The following is a 22,666-nucleotide window of genomic DNA, read 5'->3' on the forward strand; positions in this document are numbered from 1 at the left end:
GTGAATGGAGCGGAGACCAAGGGAATCGCGTGGGGTCACGGTAGGGGGCCCTCTGCGGTCTTGGAGCTGGCCAGACATGACTGCCCGGGGGGATCGAGGGCTGCCCCAACAGGCCCTGTGGTGGGGAGGACACGGCACACGCGCCTCTCTGCCTGCTGCGGCCCGAGGGTCGCACCTCCTTGAAGACAGCCTGGCTCCAAGGGAGCCGCCTCCTCCCCGCCCTTTTCTGCGGCCGCAAGCCGCTCTCTCCACACACTGTCCCACTCCTTGACGGGCTGGCCACGTGGCCCTGACCGCACCGGCTCCCGGGCAGCTCAACGCCGGGAGGAGGGGCCGCGGCACCGAGGACATCAGAGAAGGTGGCTTTAAAGTCGACTTCACGGGTCCGGGCCAAGGGCGGGCGTGAACTACACCGAAAGGGAAGCCGCGTCCAAGAGGCGAGGGGGCAGAAGGACGGACCTGGGCCGGGGGCGTGTCCTCCCGATGGGGGCGTGTCCTCCTGAAGGGGCGTGGCGTCGGGGCCTCACGTGGCGTGTTCGCCAGCCGGGCGCGCGTCCGTCGCCCAGGGGCGTGGCGTTGGGGCGCCCTGGGCGAGTCCGGGGCTGTGGGCTGGTCCCGGGCTGGGGGCGTGACGTCAGGCGCCCGGGGCGGAAACGCGCAGGGCTCGGCTTGGGCCGCGGGGTCCAGGCGAGGGTCGCGGCGAGGATCGCAGAGCGCGCGGGCCGGGAGTGCTGTGCGCCTGGAGGGCCCGGTGAGGCGGCGGGGCCCCTGGGGCTCCCGGTGGTCGGCGGGCGGGGTTCCGGCGCCTCTCGGGGGCGCCGCGTCCTCGGCCGTGGGCGGGGGTTGGCCGCGCTGCTCGGTGGCCGCCGGCCCGGTGCACGGTCGTCTTAAGGAAATCTGTCCCTTTTCAGGGAAGCGCAGGGCCTGGCGCTGGACACGGCCTCGCGCCCTCGGAAGGCCGCGCCTTGGTGCCCCTGCGGGGTCCTCCGCCGGGTTCGGCCGATGAAGCCCGCGGCCCGCCTGGGCGCCCTGTGCCTGGCGCTGTGCTGCCTGGGCGGCGCGCGCGGGCTCTGGAGGAGGTGAGCTGCGGAGGGGCGGGTGGGGGGGCGGGAGGGCCTGCAGGGGGACACGGGTGCCCCGAGCCTCCGAGCGTCTCCCGGGGGCGGTGCGCGCACGCTGTCCGTCCAGGGTCCGGTAAGATCCTGGCGAGGTGGTCGTGGTTCCTCTTTCCAGGTTTCTTTCTCTCGCCCTTCCTCCGCTCCTTCTCGTTCCCTCTTTCCATCCTTTCTGTTGCAGCTGACAGTTTAAGGGGTAAACAGGCTGTCTGGGAGAGGAGTCTCATTTTACTTCTGTAGTGGAGACCGAGATTTGAGAACCAGATTTTAATTTCCTTCTGTTTTATTTGGGTAATGCTCCAGTTAACAGAAGGATTTCATACTTACTTCGCAGGCCTGGGAAAAGATCAGTTTTCTTTTTTAAAAAAATTGGGGTATAGCTGCTTTACAACGTTGCGTTGGTTTCTGCTGTGTGACGAAGAAGTGAATCAGCTGTATGTATACACACATCCCCTCCCTCTTGGACCTCCCTCCCACCCCTCCCCCCATCCCACCCGTCTAGGTCAGCGCAGAACATTGGGTAGAGTTCCCTGTGCTCTACGGCAGGTTCTCATTAGTTATCTATTTTATACATAGTAGTGTATATATGTTAATGCCAGTCTCCCAATTCATCCCACCCCCCTTTCTCCCCTTGGTGTCCATACGTTTGTTCTCTGCATCTGTGTCTCTATTTCTCCTTTGCAAATAGGTTCATCTGTACCATTTTTCTAGATTCCACATATATGCATTAATATACAATATTTGTTTTTCTCTTTCTGACTTACTTCACTCTGTATGACAGTCTCAAGATCCATCCACATCTCTACAAATGACCCAACTGCGTTCCTTTTTTTGGCTGAGTAATATTCCATTGTATATATGTACCACATCTTCTTTATGCATTTGTTTGTCGATGGGCATTTAGGTTGCTTCCATGTCCTGGCTATTGTAAATAGTGCTGCAGTGAACATTGGGGTGCATGTGTCTTTTTGAATTAATGGTTTTCTCAGGGTATATGCCCAGTAGTGGGATTGCTGGATCATATGGTAGTTCTGTTTTTAGTTTTTTAAGGAAACTTCATACTGTTCTCCGTAGTGGCTGTGTGGAGAAAAGGGAACCCTCTTGCACTGTTGGTGGAATGTAAATTGTTTTTCTTTTTTAATGAACCACCGTTGCTGTTTTATCACTTTAAAAAGTAACATTAAATTTCAGTTTTCCCAGGAAGTGTATTTTCTGAAAAAGAGCTACATTAATTAACTAATTGTTGCTATCAAGTTAAGAGTGTATCATCGGAGAGGTAGTGTGGTGTACAGGTTGAGTATGAACTGCTAGCTCATATCCAGATGTAGGACCTTGGAGCTCTCCATCAAGGTCGTTCATCCTCAAGTCGAGAGAGTAACAGCACCTGCCTCCTATCCTTGATGCCAGGAGACATCAGTTAAAGTACAGAATGTGCTTAGAACCATGCCTGCCCGATAGTAATCAGTACATGTCAGCGAAGACGTTAGGCTGTAGTATGAGTAGTGTGTGGTCACCGCCAGCTGATTCTCACGATTCATGCCGCTGATATAGTTGGCGAGCGAGGCATGGCTTCGAGAACATGAGGGTGAGTCCGACCCTGAGGGCCTCACAGGTCAGCGGGTGTTTTCCCAGGCCCTCCTTCTCTGCTTCGTGGGCCTTTCTCTTTACAGCACAGGCAGCATCTCCACCGCTTTGGGAGGATGTTTCTCTCTGGGTGGTGGGTGGTCATTGTGTGACAGACGTTGTGAGTCTTGGTAGTTTTATTGTAAACTGCATACTGGTGGTCTAGTTTTCCTGGCCTCTGCCTAACCTTCCAGCCTCAGTTTCCACCCATGTGAAATAAGGTTTTCGTACCCAGAAAAAAAAAAACAAAAAAAACCTCTTCTAATGCTTCCCCCAGCTCTAATGCTTCTGCTGCAGTTCTTCTCTTTTCTCTTGTACTGAGCACGTGCTCATTAGTTCAGACTGAAAAAAGTTTTGAAATATTGTGAATTCTCTACTTATTCAGCAGTACTCAACTATTTACAGAACTAATGTGTAAGAACTTAATACTGTTTTGCTGTTGAGTCTTTTTTTTTTTTTTTTAATTTATTTTTGGCTGTGTTGGGTCTTCGTTTCTGTGCAAGGGCTTTCTCTAGTTGCGGCAAGCGGGGGCCACTCCTCATCGCGGTGCGCGGGCCTCTCACTGTCGCGGCCTCTCTTGTAGCAGAGCACAGGCTCCAGACGCGCAGGCTCAGTAGTTGTGGCTCACGGGCCCAGTTGCTCCGCGGCATGTGGGATCTTCCCAGACCAGGGCTCGAACCCATGTCCCCTGCATTGGCAGGCGGATTCTCAACCACTGCACCACCAGGGAAGCCCTGCTGTTGAGTCTTTCCTTCCAAAAATGCATTTATCCTGAATTACGTGTCTGCTCGAGTTGCATCCCCTGTTGCTGCTGCTGTCTTCCGTCTGTACGGCGAGGATTTTCGCCAGCCGGCCTCTCTGCCTGTCTCTGTGTGTGCTAAGCCTCGCACACCTGGTGGGAGGGGGGGGTCCCCGTGTGAATGCTACTCCACGACCCCTCATGGAGAGTCTCAGGGAGGGACGGGTGGGTTTCACGGGGACGTGAGAAGGAGCCCCTAGGCCCAGACGTCACCCATCCTGCAGAGAACGAGTAAAGATTCCCGGTGGGTGGGGTGGTGACAGCAGCCTCGCGTGCCACCCTAGGTGGGGTTCCGTGGCCACGGGAGCTACGAAAACCATTCTGTTTTCAGGCTTCTGGGTCTCACAAATGCTGCCGAGGGGTAAGGGGTCTGTGTGTGCACCGCGTGAACACCTGAGGAGAAGGGCGCCTTCTGGTTCATTCCCTCACTGCAGCTCTCTGCTCCCCTTCAGCGGGGGGATCCCGGCTGCCTGATCCAAAATCTCAGCCATCTCCCCACCTGGCAGGCCTGCCGTCCTCCTCGGTCGTAGTCCTTGGCCCTCAGCGCCGTGCGTCCCCGTGCGTCCTCGGTCGCCACGGCAGTCGTCCCCCTCGCTGGCAGGTGCGCTGCGGGACGGTAGGGACTCGGTCCCCCAGCCGTCTCAGGGCCGCCTCCGCAGCAGCAGCGCCTGGCCTGCGGCGGGCGCCCCGTGTTCCCCGAATGAACGCTGGCGTGAGTGGATGGATGAATTGATCTTTCTGTGACTTTTTAAAAAGCTCCTAAAAAATACGTCCCTTGTCTTTTAACAGTGACAGCCACGAGTGGCATAAACTAATTATGGTTCACCACTGGCCTGCGACAGTGTGCAAGGTGAGTTGCGCCTGGAGCGGCCCCTCTGACCTGTGACCCCCCCCCCCCCCCCCCCGCGACGAGGAGCTTGCCCAGCAGGTTTCCTCGCCGAGCGCCTCTTGCCGACGGAACCTCCCGGCCTGTCCTGCCCCATGAGGCAGCGCCTTCCCACCGGAGACCATCCCTCGGGGAGGGCCTTGTGCAAGGTGCTGGGGGCGGTGACACAGGCCCACAGACGGCGGTGGCTGGCTCAGGCATCACGAATGTATCCTCCCAGTTCTGGGGGCCAGAAGTCTGAAACCAAGGTGCGGCAGGTCCCTTCCGGAAGTTTCGAGGGAGAATGTGGTCCACGCCTCTTCCTGGCTTGTGGCGGTGCCGGCGCTCTTTGGCTTGTAGGCACAGCCTCTGCCCCGCCTCCGCGCCATGGTCTCCATCCGTGTGTCTGTTTCTTATAGGAACCCCAGGGATTGCACTGAGGGCCTACCCTCATCCAGTCTGACCTCATCTTAACTTGATGACACCTGCAAAGACCCTGTTCCAGATAAAGTCACATTCAGAAGGGCCTGTGGTTAGGGCTTCAGCATGCCCTCCGGGGACAGGCCTTGACCTGTCCCCTCCCTCCACTATTGCAAGTCTCATTAAAAGTCTCCGCCCGAGCCTTGCCGTCCTCCTTTGCTCCGCTCGGCACAGATGGCGCCTTCCCTCCTTCAGGGTGGCCTCCGTCTGGCCCTGCCTCGCCTGGCGCCCATGTCCTTGTAGAGTGTGTTACAGAGGCTCTCACCCGAGAGCAGCCAGCTGGCGCCCCTCCTGCTGCCTGCGGGCCGTGTCCCCCCCCCGTCCATCTTGGGGGCAGTTGTCACGCCGATCCTGGTATTGGTGCCACGACTCTAAAGGCGTTTCATCATATTGCTGAGCTGGCCCTAATTTTATTGACAGTGTTTCTGAAATTTTGACTTGAAAATTCTCAATTTTGAGGCCTTTTAAGTACTGGGAGGTGGAGATGTTTGTAAATGGCAAAGCATCACCACCATAGCATTAGCTACCACCCCCCTCCCATCACACGGTTACCACATCTTTCGTGTGGTGAGAACATTTGAGGTCTACTCTCTTTGTAGCATTCAAGTGCATGAAACAGCATTATTCACTGTAATCACCGTGCTGTTCGTTAGATCCCCAGGCTTGTTCATCTTATAACTGGAGGTTTGTACCCTCTGAGGAGCATCTCTCTCCCCGTTTCCCCATCCCCCGCCCCTGGCAGCCACCACGCTGCCCCTGGAGACTCATTTCTAAGAGGGGGTCTCTAACTGTATTAGACTGCTCTGGTTTTAGTTTCCCAAACTTTACAACTTCCTGTACCTTTCTCCCTCTGGTGCTGGTTCTTTGCTCCAGGGTAGGGAGGACAGTTGGCGGTGGGGAGAATGGAGTTGCCTGTAAGCTGTTTTCAATTTTGTTGGGGATCTAGCTCTCACTTCTACGTAGTGAGGATGCATGGGAGCCGTGGGTTCCTTCAAGAAGGACCTGTGTGTGGAGCTCCTACCCTGGGTAACACTGGGAGATTTGCCTTCAGGGCCTGGGACGAAACTTGTGGGTGTTCCTGTGTGCTGACTAAATATGCATGGAAGTGCATTCCTGCCTTGAGGCTTTAGAAATGAGATGAAAAAAGTCAATTACTAGCAAAATATCATTGTTAGGGGATTCATTTCGATCCAGGGCGGCCATGACAAGGGTCCTGCTATCCCAGTCCAGTGTCATCCTGGGGACAGGGCCGTCTCTGGGCTCCTGCCCGCGTGAGCGATGTACACGTTACAGGTGCAGGGACAGGTCTGTCCTCAGTGCTCAGCACGGCCCCTCACGAATACTTGCTGACGCGGGAAAGAAAGCGGCACCTTGACCTCAGTTCCCCCCGTAAGGGCTCATCTGAGATGCTGGGCGTAGAGCTGAGGTAGAAGATCCCCGCTGGGGCCTGTCTCTGCCCGTCCCCAGCCTTGCACCGTGGGAAAGGGCCCACCTGCTTTGGCTGTGGTTTCCCTGGGGATGAGATGAAGTCCACGACCTCTCACTCTGATCCCACACTTTGTCCTCCTGCCCTCTGCCTGCTTGTTCTGTAGCCTCCTCACATCAGACGTTTCAGGCACCTAAACCAGGCCTGCCCTCATTTCCAGACCAACCGTAAAAAGCAGCAGCCTCCCTACATCAGAAGGTGATTCGAACAGGAAGGGCTTGCACGCGAGCAGGATGCCTCAGCGGCTCCTTGCCAGACCCGGCAAGTGCTGTTCATTTGCTTATTCACTGCGGGGCTGCCGGGCCTGGCTTCTGACCCACTGCCTGATAGCTGAGGGGATTATGGTTTTGGAAAAACCCCATTTTAGCTAAACAATTTGGAGGTCCCTAAAAAGTGTTACACTGAGATTTTTATCTCTATGAGTTTATCTTTCATGTTAAGGATATGCTCCTATTCTCACCTTGGCATTTTTCTTGGCTCCAGATTTTCAATACTTATTATTCCACTGTTGTATTTGGGGCCTGGTGCCTGAACAAACTTGAGTTTAGCAGGATACCGTCAGCCTGTTGTTCTCATTTTTGATTTTATGACAAGAAAATTATTCGTGGGTAAGTATGAGTGTATCCATCAGATTGACTTAATTTTCAAGCACATGAAAAGAACAAAAGTAGCTATTAAATTCTGTTTTCCAAATCGTTGGTTCACTCATTTCAAATGAAATATCCAGCCGCCCCCCTCCCCGTGGTATTCTCATGAATATTGCTTATGGTAAATTACCACGGAACTTATTTCGTGTTAGTCCTGTATTGGATCTCATTGATATTTGTCAAAAGAAAGGAAGGTTGTTAAGTGTATTTAACAAACAACAAACCAGTTAGTTGTCTTCTCTGTCTTTTCTCCATAGGAAGTTAAGAACCACTGCAAAGACCCCCCAGATTACTGGACCATACACGGCTTATGGCAAGTACTTCATGCATTTAAAACTTCAGCAGCCTCAGAAGCTGGCTGGCCTGGAGATCTAGCTTGAGTCTGATCCTGATATGTATACTTGTGATTTCTGTTAGGAGTTTACTCAGTAGACCAGATCCTTATTGAAAAGCATCTTTAGTCTTTCTAACATAACCCTACTTCTGTTGTACTTGAGTTCTGTTTTGATAGAACAGGAACAGTCTAGTTTAAATATGCATTTAAGGATTCTCGGTACATTGTAGATCACTAAATCTTAATTTTCTTATTTTCTTCTTTTGGGGCCAATAAGTAAATGCATAACAATAAATAAATAAATGTGTGTATATTACATATATATATGGTGTGTATATGTAGTATACATACTTCACAGACACCCAAATTTATTTCTCTGGTTTTGCCTGCATTTTGTTTAGTTTATTTTTTTGTTGTCTGTGCGTATATTTGTGATGTTAAACCGTGTGTGCTAATTTGCCCGAAGGGATCGGCCTGGTGCCGCTTCTCCCAGAGAGGAGGGCCATCCTGGCTCTTGCTGGGCTGCTCATCCCGCAGGGACAGGGGTCAGCAGGAAGCAAATTAAACCGGGGCCTGCGGACCTGGCCTCGTCCCGCCTTTGGGTTTCTGGGATTGTGCTCACATCCTCGGCTGTCCTTGAGCTGGGGGACAGCACCCAGCGCCGTGGGAGCTGGGCTGGTCTCGGGTGCTGGGCGGGCCTGCCGACCCTGGAGAAAGCAGGTTTGGTCCCTCATGATGTCAGCTGCAGGCGGAGGCTGAGAGTTGACACATCCAGAATTAGACGCGTGAGGACAGCGTCACACGCACAGGTCGGGAGGGTACACGTGCTCGGTGCTAAAAGAAACATACCAGCTAATCTTAAGCCGTCACCAGGCACTTCTGAGCACGATACGTATGTTGTCCCATTAATCCTCGACGCCTTTAAAGAGACGGGAACTCATGCTCTTCTCACACTGTGGTTGATGAGTGGAGATTTGCAGACTCAGAACCCGGCCAGAAATCCCCACCGGGCCAGCTCCGGGGCGCCCCCTACCGGCTTGTTTACTTTGCTTTCTCTGCTAGGAAGTCGGCCTGTTTGCATTGTGCCTGGATGTTTTGAACGACTTTCCACTTTGAAAGAAACTCCAATAGTGACCTCTGGTGCCCGAGCATGACTCACGTGGCAGAAGGAATTCCCAGTTAGAAGTCACCTCCCTTTCGTTCTCTACAGACCTTAACGCAGGTGTTTTCTCATGCTGTTTGGAACCAGCCCAACCAAGACTAATTTCTCTTTATTTTTTCCATTTTAATTTCAAGGCCTGATAAAAGTGAAGAATGTAACCGATCCTGGCATTTTAATCCAGAAGAGATCAAGGTATTAACTTTTTTTTTTACTTTTTATTTTATATTGGAGTATAGTTGATTAACTATGTTGTGTTAGTTTCAGGTGTACAGCAAAGTGATTCAGCTATACATACACATGTGTCTACTCTTTTTCGAATTCTTTTCACATTTAGTTCGTTACATAATACTGAGCAGAGTTCCCTGTGCTACGGTTTTACCCATTTTAAACAGAGCAGCGTGTACGTGTCAATCACAATCTCCCAATAGATTGATTCCTCCTCTAAGTGTGCCCTCAAAGTCATGTTTTAAGATATATTCACCAGCATTTACTGATATCTGAAATAGTCCCACAAGTTAAATACGATTTGCATTTAGTTAAATCCTCCTCTGCCCCGGGCCCGAAGCGCCACAGTGACCGTGTGAGGTGACCCTGGCCCCAGCCCGCGGCCCGCCATCCCTGCTCCGGGACCCCCGGCCGCTCGGCCTGTGCTCAGGCCTGTGTGCGCGGCCCTGGCTTGCAGAGGCGCCGTGGCCCCCAGGCCGTCCTTGCTGGCTGCGGGCAGGGCGTGTTTCTCAGTGGGCCCCGTCAGCAGCGAGGGAGCGGCGGGCCTTTCTAGGACAAAGGCTCATGGTACAGAGGGACTCCTGGCACTGGGGTATACGAGAGTTGGTAGCAGACACTCCTTCCGCACGTGCACACACACCTACACGCGCACACGTGCACACGCGTGTGTTCACCTCTCCACAGGGTGCTGACAACCCCTCATGTGTGACTAGTCAGCTGTCAAGGTAACTAGTACCTGGATTTACAGGGCAGGGCCTGTGCGGTTACTGAGGCCTCCCTGAAAGCATGGGGTAGAATTAGGATTTGCTAGAATTACGGACCCTTTCCAGGAGTATGCAGCCGCCAGGAGGACAAGGTAGTTAGTTCCAAACCCATCACAGGTTCTAGTCCAAATGGAATTATTTCCTCCTCTTTCCTTCTCACGAGGACCTTCAGTGCTGTGAGCCTGCAGGCCTGAGAGGCCGGGACCCCAAAGCCTGGCGAGGTCTCTTTCCTCAGACGTACTTTTCTCTTCCCGGACTGACTTCGACTCCCCCTGACGTTCCTGGTTAGAGTCTTGTGATCGTGCGGCGGCATCCAGGTTAATTTACTCATAGCAGTGTTCTGTGTGCCTGCAGTGTAGCAGGCACCGGGCCAGGGGCTGGGGACACGGGGAGCAGAGCCAGACGAGGTTTCCGGCCCACCTTGCCTGCAGCCGGGAGCCAGCACACACATCACAGAGTGACAAGCGGGGTGCCTGGGGGGAGAGTTCTTAGAGCTTAGGATGGTGGACCTGGGCCAGGCTCGCCTGAGGAGGTGATAGAGTGCTGGAATCCGACTTAACCAGGAGACGGGAGAGGAAGGCTGGGGCAGGAGCATGTGCAAAGGCCCCGGGGTAGGACGGAGCTTTTGAGAAAATGGGGGAAGCCAGTTTGGCTGGGGGGTGAGCAGTGGGCCGGGGCACTGTTGAGGGCCAGGTCCTACAGAGCCTGTGTACGGGTTAAGGATTGTTTGTCTGCGTGAAGACCCAGAGGGAAGTTGTTGGAAGCATTCAAGCTGGAGAGCGAAGGAAGCCAGTGTGGCTTTTCTGTGGTTGCCCCGCTGCCTGCCTATTAAGTGAGGAGGCTCTGCAGGGTCCCTGCCAGAGGCCAGGAGCCTTGAATAGACAGAGGCTGTGGGGATGGAGGGGGAGGAAGCAGCAGGCAGGACCGACTCTGGGTGGGGGCTTGTCTAACTAGGTGGGTGTCAGCCTCCTTCCCCGGCCCAGGGGACCGGGCCTTGGCAGATGGGATCGAGGGTCAGCTGTGGACACATTGTGTTTGAAGTGCCCTGGAAGCATCCAGGTAGGGAAAGTGTGTCAGGAGAGAGGTCTGAGCTGGAGATGAACTTCGGCATCAGCGCAGTCAGTAAGCCGTACGCGTGAGCGCGGATGGGGTAGTGTGGAGTGGGCAGGGACAAGCCTCCAGTAGCCCCGGTGTTTAGAGCAGGAGGGACAAGGGCCATGCGGAGAAGCAGCCAGAGGGGAGCTTCGCGAAGGAGTGTAACCAGGGTTCCTGAAGGGAAGGCGGGGTGCCCTTTGGATGGAGGGCTTGCGGGCCCAGGCCAGGAGGTGACCGGCAGCTGCCCTTTGTTCAGAGCAGTGCCGCCTTACTTGCTTTGTAGCAGAGTGTCCAATCTAGCATCTGTCCCAAACAAAAGCAGCCTAGTTTGGGCAATAAATTATATCGTCACCCTGCTCCCCTGAGAGCTATGGGGGCTGAAGCCAGCTTGTGGCAGGCAGAGTGTAGGTGGGAATGGAGTCAGTCGGGGAGGGCAGCGTCCCGGGAGATGTCCGGCCGTGCGGGGTCGGGGGGGTGTGTGAAATTGGTTCATAGCTGCTGGGTTGATGGGAAGGACCCATCACAGCGGGAGTGGTGGCAGGGCTGAGAAGGTGAGGTCATCCTGGGCCTGTTTACACACCTTTTTTTAATGGAACCTTTTCTGGCCCCCTGGGTGTGTGGGAATTGGAAAGTAAACTTGAATGCTGCTCAGTTTAGGGTGACTATCTGACCAGCGTAGGGCTAACACTGGCAAGCTCAGACGAGCTCTTCTCTAGGGAGAGAGAGAACTTGTATTTTGTGTTTGATTTCATTAGTGGACACTATTTTTTAGAGCGGTTTTAGAAACCTAAAACCGAAAATTTAAGTGGAAAGGACAGAGTTCCCATACACTTCCCCCCATGCCCCTACCCTGTACAGCTTTCCCCAGTCAAAACATCGGCGTTAGTGAGGAACACGTTACAAGTGATGAACCAGTATTAATACTTTATTACCAACTAAAGTTTGCAGTTTACGTTAGGTTCACTCTTCGTGTTGTGTGGTTTTTATGGGTTTGGACAAATGTGTAATGACATGTATCCACCATTATAATAGCATGCAGAGTAGTTTCACTGCCCTAAAAATCCCCTGTGCTCAGCCTGTTCATCCCTCCCCAACCTCAACCCCTGGCAGCCCCTGACTTTCACTGTCTCCATTGTTTTGCCTTTTCTAGAATGTCATGTAGTTGGAATCATGCGGTAGGTAGCCTTTTCACGTCGGCTTCTTTCCCTCAGTGATATGTACTAAGGTTCCTCCGCGTGTTTTCCTGACTTGATAGCTCACTTTTTTAGTGCTGAATAATATTCCATTGTCTGGATGGACACAATTTGTTTATCCATTCACCTGTCAGAGCTTGTATTTTCAAATACACTTTCACGATTACCCAGATTTCACGTTCAGGTCTGTCTTAAGAAACACTTCATGCAAAATAAACCCAGAATCATTTTACTCACCTGAGTGTTATTAATTCACAGAGCTCAGTTCTATTAATGTGTTAGTTTCTCAGATTTGCCTTCTAGGTTTTGAGTTGTTAGGTCCTACCTCGATTTATTATTATTGCTGTCACTATGCACAGGACCTTTTGCCAGACATGAAGATATACTGGCCTGATCTGCTCCATCCGTCTCCTAACCGCAGCCTCCATTTGTGGTGAGTCTGAGTTCTGGGGGCCGTCACGAGCCTTGAAGCACAGGTGTGAGGGCTTAGGGGCTGTTCCGGGAGCACAGGTAACGTAGAACCTGTCTCCCGAGGCTCAGAAGCTAGACTGACCTTTCATCTGCTGTGCCATTTTTGGAGCTGGTCTTCAACGGATAAAAAATGAGAGCAGGTAGAATTTACTTTGTAAACTTGCTTTTTAATCTGTTATTTCGTTCATTACTTCGTTTTAAAAACTTCCTCTACTGAGGCTTAATTAAGCCAAATACTTGCATATCTAAGAAGCCATCACTCCAATCAGACAGGAGAGAGTGTCTCTCAGAGAAATGGTGCTGTTGTCCTGAAACAGATCAAGAAAAAAGAAGACGTCCTCACAAGACAATGATCTCTCTCCTGTGACTCAGGGTGGAGGGAAGGTGAGGTCTTCACGGAGGCGGAGCCCGTCCGTCCCAGTGTCCTCAGTTCAGCGGCAGCTGAGCCGAGGAGAAACGTGCTATGTTTAATTCAATAGACCATTTTAAATCGTTGCTTTTGGAGAAAATAAAGTTGACATTCCTTTTATTTACGTTACATTAACCAAAGATAATTCTTCATTTTCTCCCTCACTGCAGGGTGGCAATTTATAATTCACATGACAATGAATCAGATTTTGTCCAAAGTGATTAATTTAACTTTGAAATATTTTTGTGTAGACTCTTCAGGAAGAGTTAAATTTGGAGAAAAGCTTTTTGAAACAAAATGGAGTGACAGTGACTCTGGCCCCCTGGTTCACTGGTGTTCGGTTTGAGTTCACTCGAGGGTGTGTGGCAGGGAGAGGTGTTTTAGGACGCGCGGGTCTGGGTCTGGAGGCCGCCGCGCCCCCTGCACGGGAAGAGAGAAGCCCCCCGTGAAAGTTCGGGAGACGAGCAGTCCAGGTCTCCAGTGCTGGCTCTGTGCGGCCTGTGTTCTAGAAAGTGGTTTCAAAGTAGATTATGGCCTTGATGAGTTCAAATAGTGAAAAACAAAAAAAAAATTTCAGATAGCACTTCACAGTATACTTCAGAGCAGAGTCTTTGGTGACTAAGTGAACAAAAGAGAATATTTCCAGTTGTTAGGATGTTGTTAGAATATTTCCAGTTGTTAGGATTTCCAGTTGTTAGGACGTTCCGCACAGATTTTTGTCAAGTGGCTTAAAAATACATCACTAAACGTACACAGAGATGGCCTCCCGTGAGCTGAGTCCTTCAACATTTGATCCAGTGGTGTGGGCGGAACACACATTCAACTTTGTGTTCTAATAAAGGCAAAATGATTTACCTTTTCAGGATAAATTACGCACTTAAAAACTGTTGTTCTAAATGAAAAAGGTAATATCACACTCTGGCTAATATTTATGCCTTTGGATGTGGACTCAGCTCACGTGGCCCTGCCATTACCGGCTCCCTGGTTATTGCACCTGGGTAGCTGTGGCCCAGGTCGCCTTGGTGTGCAGGTGATAAAGTGTCCATGGAGGCATCCCGGCCTCTCCTGTCCTTAAGGGGCAGGCTCACATCCGAAAACTTCTCTCTTCAATCTCAAGTAAGAATCATATATGCGAAGGAGAGGGTCTTGGTATCACTTGGTGCTCGAGATAATTCCCGAAGATTAAATCTATTAACACAATCAGCCATCCTGAAAAATACTGTGTGCACGACCCTCTGCAAAGGAGGATTTTTGTTGGTTTTTTGATTCTTGTAAGAAAAAGAGCGAGAGTTTGGTCATTCCTGGTTGACGATGCAGCCTCACTGTGGATGGTGTCCCTGGGCCTCAGCAGGAATCGTTGCCTCTCATCCCTGAGACAGGCCAGGCCAGGCCATGGTGGAGGGTGACGTGACATCACTCATGTGCCTGCTGGGGCTGAGAGGGCCACACCATAGTCGCGTCTGATTGGTGACAGACAATTTCGTGTTAAATGGAAAGTGTCTGATTCCAAAGATGTGTGATTCGATGTTTTGAACCACAGTAATATCAGCACTTTAGCATCCTCTTATCTCTAACGTCTGTTGAGTTAAACTTGCTCCAGGGGGCCTTCCCTGGTGGCGCAGTGGTTAAGAATCCACCTGCCAATGCAGGGGACATGGGTTCGAGCCCTGGTCCGGGAAGATCCCACATGCTGTGGAGCAACTAAGCCCGTGCGCCACAACTACTGAGCCTGCACTCTGGAGCCCACGAGCCACAACTGCTGAGCCCGTGAGCCACAACTACTGAAGCCCGTGCGCCTAGAGCCCGTGCTCCGCAACAAGAGAAGCCACCGCAATGAGAAGCCCACGCACCGCAACGAAGAGTAGCCCCTGCTCGCCGTAACTAGAGAAAGCCCGCACGCAGCAATGAAGACCCAACACAGCCAAAAATAAATAAATAAAATAAAAAAAAAACAAAAAAAACTTGCCCCAAGAGTAACAGCAGTGGACATCTTGACTGTTTATTGCAGGCTAGGAATGTTTGGGCGTGTGTGACGTGCTCTGTGAGCTTCAGCCCCTCACTTCTCCAACAGCCCCTGCAGGACATTCTAGAACTGCTGCCCCTGTCCTACAGAAACTGAGGCACCCATAATTCAGTTACATGTTCAATTAGCTGGAAAGAGTCTCCTTTTTCTACTTCATAGAATTTAGAAAGTTATCAAATACATCACCCTGGAAGCTATTCTAGATGAAGAAAGTTAATTATCTACTTTTATTTTTCCTCATGGCTTTCTTAGGTCTGAGAGACTTGTAACTTACAGCTATTGCAGTCACTTAGAGTTGGCACTCTGGGTGATGTTATCAAAGAATTAGTGCACATTTAGATTGTATTTCTGCACGTGAGTACCTTTTGAATGCTTGCATGAACATTTTTTGTGAACTCTTCATGAATTAATCACTGATAAAGCTGAGGAAAGCTGATGCCCGTTTTGTTTTTCCATGCTAACTGTGGTTAACATCTGAATTGACAAGTTGTCAATCATTCTAGAGTGGGTATAAATTACGTTCAGCAATTGATAGGATGGCAGCGCAAGGCAGTGGGAAGGGCCCTGAGCGTGGGGTTGGGTGCAGGTCAGGGGCTACCTGGCCGGGTGGCAGGTAAGCCAGGTTCCTAGCCAGCCCCTCTGAGCCTCAGTTTCCCCATTTCTAAACCAGCAATAATGTTTTCACTTTGCAGAGTTGTGAGAATCAAATGAAGAATCGGAAGACATTTTGTAAAACTTTAATCTTTGATAAAATGTGAGGAATTATGATCAATAGCAATGTTTTTCTTGAATACAAATAGCTGCTTGTTGGCAGACACTTGGCTGGGCTGTTGCTTCAGTACAGGCATCTGTGTAGACGGACGTCTACGCTGTAAGCAAGTGGGGAACTGGCCCCAGGCAGTGTTGGTAATTAGTGAACCTGCCTTTTCTGTGCCAGTGGCTTAGAAGTGGCTGTTTAGCCGCTCCTGTGAAATGCCCTGGCTGTCAAGCCCTGGCTTTCCGGGAGGACGCCCAGTGCCGTGTGATTCTGTGGGTGCCTGAACGATGGTGTTCTCTTTTTTCTCAGCTTGGGTTTGTTGCTAATTGTAGAAGTGAGCTGGAGCTCATGAGCAGAGGCGCGCCTGAAGAGCGGTGACGAGTGCCCGTGGAGCTCGGGCTGGGTTCAGGGGCCTCGGTCCTGAGCGGGGTGGGGGGCCCGTGTTGAGGTGAGGAACTTCACCCCTCCCGCTTTGTGAAAGCAGCAGCATGCCTGCCCGGGAATGCCCTGCACGAAGAGGAGCCCCTGCAGACGGTTTACTGGGAGGTAGTTTCATTACTTTTTTTTTTTTTTAATTTAAATTTATTTATTTTTATTTATTTATGGCTGTGTTGGGTCTTTGTTTCTGTGCGAGGGCTTTCTCCAGTTGCGGCAAGCGGGGGCCTCTCACTGTCGCGGCCTCTCTTGTTGCGGAGCGCAGGCTCCAGACGTGCAGGCTCAGTAATTGTGGCTCACGGGCCCAGTTGCTCCGTGGCATGTGGGATCTTCCCAGACCAGGGCTCGAACCCGCGTCCCCTGCATTGGCAGGCAGATTCTCAACCACTGCACCACCAGGGAAGCCCAGTTTCATTACTTTTTAACCAGAGATTTTTAAAAAAAACATCCTTACAGGAAGCATGAGTGGGAGAAGCACGGGACCTGTGCCGCCCAGCTGGAAGCCCTCAATTCCCAGAAGAAATACTTCGGCAAAAGTCTGGATCTGTCTAAGGAGCTTGCCCTGAACAGGTGGGTGACTTGGTCCTGTAGCCTCGCCTTCCGCACCCCACTCTCCCAAGTCACCCTCATCCCGGAGCAGCATCCCTGCCTCCCACCCACCAGCCCCCGAGGGAAGGAAGGTGCCCTCTGTTTCCCACTACGGACCTCACGGTCCCAATTCATGAGCAGCGTGAGTCCCAGCTGACTCTGCAGCCCAGGTTTTGTTTTGTTTTGTTTTTAAATTAATTTTTATTGGAGTCTGGTTGCTTTACAATGTTGTGTTAGCCTCCACTGCACAACAAAATGAATCAGCCATACACATACAGGTATCCCCTCCCTTTTGGACTTCCCTCCCATTGAGGTTACCACAGTGCACCGGGTGAGTTCCCTGTGCTATACAGTGCGTTCCCATCAGCTGTCCATTTTATACAGAGTATCAGTGGTGTATATGTGTCCATCCCAGTCTCCCACTTCCTCCCACCCCACCCCTTTCTCCCTTGGTATCCATACATTTGTTCTCTACGTCTGTGTCTCTATTTCTGCTTTGCAGCTAAGATCACCTCTACCGTTTTTCTAGATTCCACGTATATATGCGTTATTATACGACATTTGTTTTTCTCTTTCTGACTTACTTCCCTCTGTATGACACTCTCTAGGTCCATCCATGTCTCTACAAATGACCCAGTTTCATTCCTTTTTGCAGCCCAGGTTTTATTGAATCAAACAGGAAAAGGGGAATAAACCGACATGCTGAAAGTTTTAAAGTCAAATATCTGAATAATTCATCCCTTCATCCAACAGCTATTTATTAAGGACCTCCTGCTTAACACTTTTTGAATGTCGGTGACTTTACCTATATACACACAGGTGCAAAGTTGCTGAACTCTGGAATCACTGGAGTGTGTTCACAGGGGCCCGCGGAGTGAAAGGCTCTCCTGGGAACAGAATGTCTGTTAAAAACTAGATAGAACAACCGTAGAGAAATCCTATTCTTTCCCAGTTTCTCCAAGGAAAACCTAAAGTCTTAGTACTCACAAAATTAAAATTGAGTCAAAACTTAAACATCCCTTCTATTATTCTCTGATTATAAACCATTACTACAGATTGTCTTTTTCTCAGAGGTAAGCCTGTCACATTATCATAAAGTAGCAGTTTTAAATTCAATTTATAATATAAAGGTAGCAAACCTGGAAAAATGTGAAGTATCTTGAACCGAAGGTCTCAGATTACCCACAGATATGGACCAGGGGATTAATGCCAAACTAATCTTAACTCGGTAGGAAAAATTATGCTTTATCCTGGTCTAGATGCCAAGTTTCCCCCAATATTTCTCTCTCTCTTTGCCGTATTTCCGTGATGCCCTAACCCAGGAGGGCTCTAGAGCAATGTTACCCCAAAGAAATAGAACTCAAGCCACATACATGGTTTTAAATTTTCTAGTAGCCTAATTAAAAAGAGCAAAAAGAAACACTGGTTTTATAGTGTATTTTGTTTAACCCAATATATCCAAAATATCACTGCAACTTGTAATAAATACTTAAGAATCATTGAGAAGTTTTGCATTTGGGGGGCATAAAGTGTTTGAAATCTGGCATTTATCCTACGGTGACAGCGCAAGGACGGGCAGTGGGTGTGTGTCTTCAAGGACCTCTTCCCGCTTGTTCTAGGACCACACAGCAAAGATCCATAGGTCACCGATGTGCAGTCTCTAGAGAAACTGTCTCGTTAATGCTTTTGCCAGAAACCATGACTGAAGGAGGCAGGGCCTGGCTAGAGTCCTGTTTCCCTCAGGCAGACCCCTGTCTGATGATGTCAGCGCCTGGGGTCCCTGCATCTTCTCCACGTGGTCACAGCTGGGATAATCCAGAGGCGTGATGGGGGATACAGAGCATTTTTGGAATTATTAATCTGAGAATATTTTTATGCCGTACCTATCATTTAGTAAGTTAACCATATCATACTATGATTAGCATTCACTAGAGCTGGTTAAAACCACGTGCTTTAGGAAGTGATTCCAGGCTGTAGAGACTGAATGTATTTTAAAGATCTGACCAAATGCAAGGTTGTTAGGATAAGGCTAGAATCCAAAATCAATTGCTAACTATCGTTTAGGACAGGCGTGGCACATGGGTGGTTATGTGATAGCAGTTCCAGTTGGTCACGGCCATCCGGACCCCTGCCGAGAGGTTCCGGTGCTGGAAGGGGGGCCCAGATCAGACACGCGTGCGCCCAGGGTAAGGGGAGGTCCAGGCGACCTGAGCACCATTTATATGCTGCCCTTGTCAACAGATTTATTGCCCCAGGTAATAGAAAGTACACACTTTCCTTTAAGAGTGTGTTCATTTTTACTGTGAAATATGGTAAGAACAAGAAAGGAAAATGGACCTTCATTATACAGTTATTTTTTTTTTTACTTTAAATTTTAGCACGCTCCAAAAATTGGGGATAACACCATCTACTTACTACCAGGTAAGTCTTGCTTTCAGCTTCTTAATCAAATGTGTATCCGCTAACTGGGGACACCTGGCCACGTTCAAGTGTTCCCATCAGCCTGTGAGCTACACTCGGGTTTTAAAGCGACCCAAACCAGACCCTCCGACCTGACTATTATGTTTCTAAATAGGTTTTATTTAAATCTTGTTTTCTTCTGTGTTTTGAGTGTAATCTAAAGGCTACTTAAACCGGTGATTTTGAAGCAGATTGATGGTTTCATGGTGAGAAGTGTGTCCCGGGTTCTGAAGAGGCAGGTGGAATATGTAGCTGGAAACCACCGTTTTATGATAGTTTGAGGAAGAAAGTGAACGTTTGTTTTTATGATATAACTATGCTTTGTTGCGTGAGAAAACCAGAAATTTAAACATGGCAGAGCCTATTGGCTGGTGGCCTATACAGAAGGTGGTTGTTTCCACCCAGGGTCAACCTCTGTGTGAGCACAGGTGTGTTTGCACTCAGCCAGGCCACCCCTGGCATCGGCGGCTGCCAGACCACGGGCCTGAAGCCTCTGCTCTGTGGCCCTTTGCAGATGTAAAAAAGCCTGAAGGTGTGGATATAAAAAAGCCTGAAGGTGTGGATATAAAAAAGCCTGAAGGTGTGGATATAAAAAAGCCTGAAAGCCACTGACTTTTGCAGTTCTGGGTTCCGGTGTCGTGGCTGGATACTGAACCATCATTCCGGTCTCCTGACAGTTTGTGAGCTAAATCTGCACTCGGGTCTTGCTCTTTGTATCTGCTGTTTTCGTCCCTCCCTGGAGAGAAGGGACCGGAGGGAACAGTGCCCTTCAGGAGTGTCAGCCGCCCTTTGTCCGTCCCGCCAGGAGGCCGTGAGGCAGTGTGCTTGCAGGCCCCTTTGGTTTCATCTGGACTCCTGTTTAAGTACATACAGGGAATTTTTTATATCCTTGCTCAGAACTTGACATTCAGAGAACTGATTTCGATTCTGGCAAAAGCAGCAGTGGCAACACGTGTTTTCTGAGCTCCTTCTCTGTACCGGAGGCGTTAGGCTCGGTGTCTGAAGCAGTGTGACGCACGGCACAGGCCGGGTCCTGACCTCTGATCTCCTAGCAGGAGAGCTTCTGCTTTTGCACCCGGCCTCCAGGCCCTGTATCAGGACAGCAAGGAGAACGGAGACCCGTGTAGGGCAGCTTGTGTGGGTTCCGGTCTGGAGCGGGGAGCCCCGGGGGGCAGCCTGGTCTCCTTCGGGGGTGGGGCAGTGCATTCACCAGCATCTTCCAGTTCTGTCTGTGAGCCAGGGGAGCTCGGGGGGGGGGGGGTGCGGTGACGCTGTCGTCGGTTGTTTGAGTTCGTGAGAGCGGAAACCAGTGTCACTCGTTGTGAGTAGAACAGAACCGTTCATTTTCTCTGTTGAAGTTTCATTTCTAATGCACTGTATCCAATTTCAGATTTCAGATATTAAAGATGCCCTTGTCAGTGTGTACGGCGTCGTGCCCAAAGTCCAGTGTCTTCCAAAACAGGTCAGACGTGTGATGTTCTGTCATCCTTTCTGTCCCTATCAAGAAGACAAGTTCAGTTTTTCTGAGAGCTTTGTCCTCACCGTGGAGTTCCCAGGACAGAGTGGTATATGTGTGGGCGTGTGGGTGTGCAAACGGGCTTGTGCTGTGTGTGCATGGGCGCGCACGCGTGTGTGTGCGTGTGTGTGTGCGCGCGCACTTTGAAATAACAAACTGTCCTTTGACACCGTGCTAGGATGGGGCTCGTTTTCTGGCAGCTTCCCCCTAACAAGAAGGCTCCCGTTCTGGGGGGGCGGTGCAGCGGGGGCGAAGCAGTGTGGGTATATGTTGCAGTTAAACATCTCTCAGTGTTTGCATTGTTAGTCTTAGACATTTCAGTTGTAGTTACCTGTCCAACTTATAGATGGATTGTACTTTCTTTTGTCAGCTGATAAAGTCTTAAATTCATTTAGCGATAGGGTGCTGTTTACCTACTTATCTACAAAAAGCCACGTCTTCTCCTGGGACTGTGACGCAGACGCGGTGTGTCCGGCTGTGTCTGCGCGCACCTTTGCCGATGCGTAAATTTCTAAGCTGAAAGTGGGGTCCCTTCCCTCACGCTGCCAGGCTGGCGCAGGGGAGTGGCTGGATGGTGACCACAGGTGCCGCCTTGGGCCCCAGCCCCCCTTCACCGCTGGAGCTAGGGTCCTGCTCCTGGAACATGGGTCCTAGGTCCGGAGCCACCGCTTTTGTTTTTCTTCAAGTTCTAAAACGCGCTGATCATAGAACCGTCATGATGATCCGGCCGGAATTCTGAAACGTCTTTTGTTCCTCGTTGCAGGGCGGCGAGGAGGTGCAGCTGCTCGCGCAGATTGAGGTGTGCTTCTCCAAGGACCTGCAGCTGCAAAACTGCATGGATCCCGGGGAGCCGGCGCCCCGAGGGCCGGAAGCGAGGCCGGCGGCGAGCCTGGGGCTGGAGGTCTGCAAGGACGGCGTCCTCTTTTACCCCGCACTCAACAAGACCAATCACTGATGCCCACATTTTGTAAATAGTCTTTATTTTGAAAAGCAAGAGGAATTGACAAACCACTGCTTTTTAAAAAGCAGCTCCGAAGTGAAATTTCCTGTTTACAACCTCCTTTACCTAAGCCTGTTCTGTTTGCTTTGCTTTGCACTCCGTGTCTGGGAGTTGATTTTCGTGGTACGTGTAAAGATGGGGTGAACATTGGGCACGTTGAAAGGGAGGAAAGTTCCCTGCCTCTTGGCTGCTTTGTGACTGCAGTAAAGCTTATGGTTTTCTTTTTCTCTCCTTTATTAATCTCTGTGGCAGCCTTGGAAGACAAGTCTGGGCAGATGGTACCGATTCAGGAGAACTCTCTCCTGTGTCCCTCAGTGAGCTGCCTTCTCGCTCTGAGTACTCCTGGGGGGCCGTTGGGACCAGCCCTCGAGCAGGAGCCCGGGCCGCCTCGCAGGGGGCGCACAGGAGGGCATCTTCACCTCCGACCTCAGGGCTGTTGGCTCCTGTTCCGTGGTCACCCACCAGCGTCTCCCTCGGTGACCTGGCATGGGTGGGCATGGGCGTGTCCTCTGAGGGTGAGATGCTCTGTGTGTGGGGGGCAGCAGGGGCAGGGAGGCGGGGTGCTGCAGGCTTCTCTCTTCTCGCCAGAGGAAGTCTGGGTGCATGACCGAGTGCCAGCCAGCACCCCCAGTCAGTGGGTGCTCCTCCCTGCAGACCAGAAATGCTGCAGGTCAGTCTGTATCCGCTTTCCTTTCCTTTCTGTCGGAAGGCAGCATCAGGCCTTAGGGCGCTGGGGCTGACGTGGCCCCAGGGGCGGGCTGCATCCTTGGGTAGTGATGCCTGGTGACAGGGCTTGTCCCGGAGATGATGCAAGTCCCAGGCTCAGGGGGGCTGCTGCAGGCATGGTCCTTACCTGCTGAATGGCATTTCACCTGTAAAATGAGGATACCTAAAATGGTCTGTGAAGTGGACTTCCTGTGCTTTATTAAAACTACCTTTTAACATTATTTCTCCCCAGTCTCTGTCCTTCTTTAAAATGTTTTTAGCTGTGTGGGTTAAACTATGACGCCCAACACTCTGTCTTAATCAGGTTGATACTGCCCTGTTTCTTTTACTTAACAAACACTTAAATTAGAACTTACTATGTGCCCGGCATTATGTTAAGCACTTAAAAATATTATTTAATCCTAAGAACAACCATATTTTCAAAATAATCCTATCTTTAAAAAATAACCTTGGGACTTCCCTGGTGGCGCAGTGGTTCAGAATCCGCCTGCCA

At 50.8% G+C, this 22,666-nt stretch overlaps 1 protein-coding gene across 1 annotated transcript; it reads left to right on the forward strand.

The window, feature by feature from the left end:
* The first annotated feature begins 668 nt into the window (after positions 1–668).
* RNASET2 (ribonuclease T2) lies at positions 669–22,394 on the forward strand. Its single transcript, XM_061207050.1, has 10 exons — positions 669–751; positions 912–1,079; positions 4,327–4,387; positions 7,273–7,328; positions 8,646–8,703; positions 12,148–12,221; positions 16,340–16,453; positions 18,850–18,892; positions 20,322–20,393; positions 21,211–22,394. The coding sequence occupies exons 2-10, from the start codon at positions 1,003–1,005 to the stop codon at positions 21,400–21,402; spliced, it is 747 nt and encodes a 248-aa protein (XP_061063033.1). The 5' UTR covers positions 669–751; positions 912–1,002; the 3' UTR covers positions 21,403–22,394.
* Positions 22,395–22,666: the final 272 nt, after the last annotated feature.

The sequence above is a fragment of the Eubalaena glacialis genome, chromosome 12 (assembly GCF_028564815.1).
Source record: "Eubalaena glacialis isolate mEubGla1 chromosome 12, mEubGla1.1.hap2.+ XY, whole genome shotgun sequence".
In the NCBI taxonomy this organism is placed as follows: Eukaryota; Metazoa; Chordata; class Mammalia; order Artiodactyla; family Balaenidae; genus Eubalaena; species Eubalaena glacialis.

Bases quoted from the DNA above. Each gene is read 5' to 3' on its own strand.
- RNASET2 (XM_061207050.1), top strand. From the start codon at position 1,003: ATGAAGCCCGCGGCCCGCCTGGGCGCCCTGTGCCTGGCGCTGTGCTGC. The intron at 8,704-12,147 runs GTATTAACTTTT...CACTATGCACAG, and splicing joins TTAATCCAGAAGAGATCAAG to GACCTTTTGCCAGACATGAA. The intron at 20,394-21,210 runs GTCAGACGTGTG...TCCTCGTTGCAG, and splicing joins TCCAGTGTCTTCCAAAACAG to GGCGGCGAGGAGGTGCAGCT.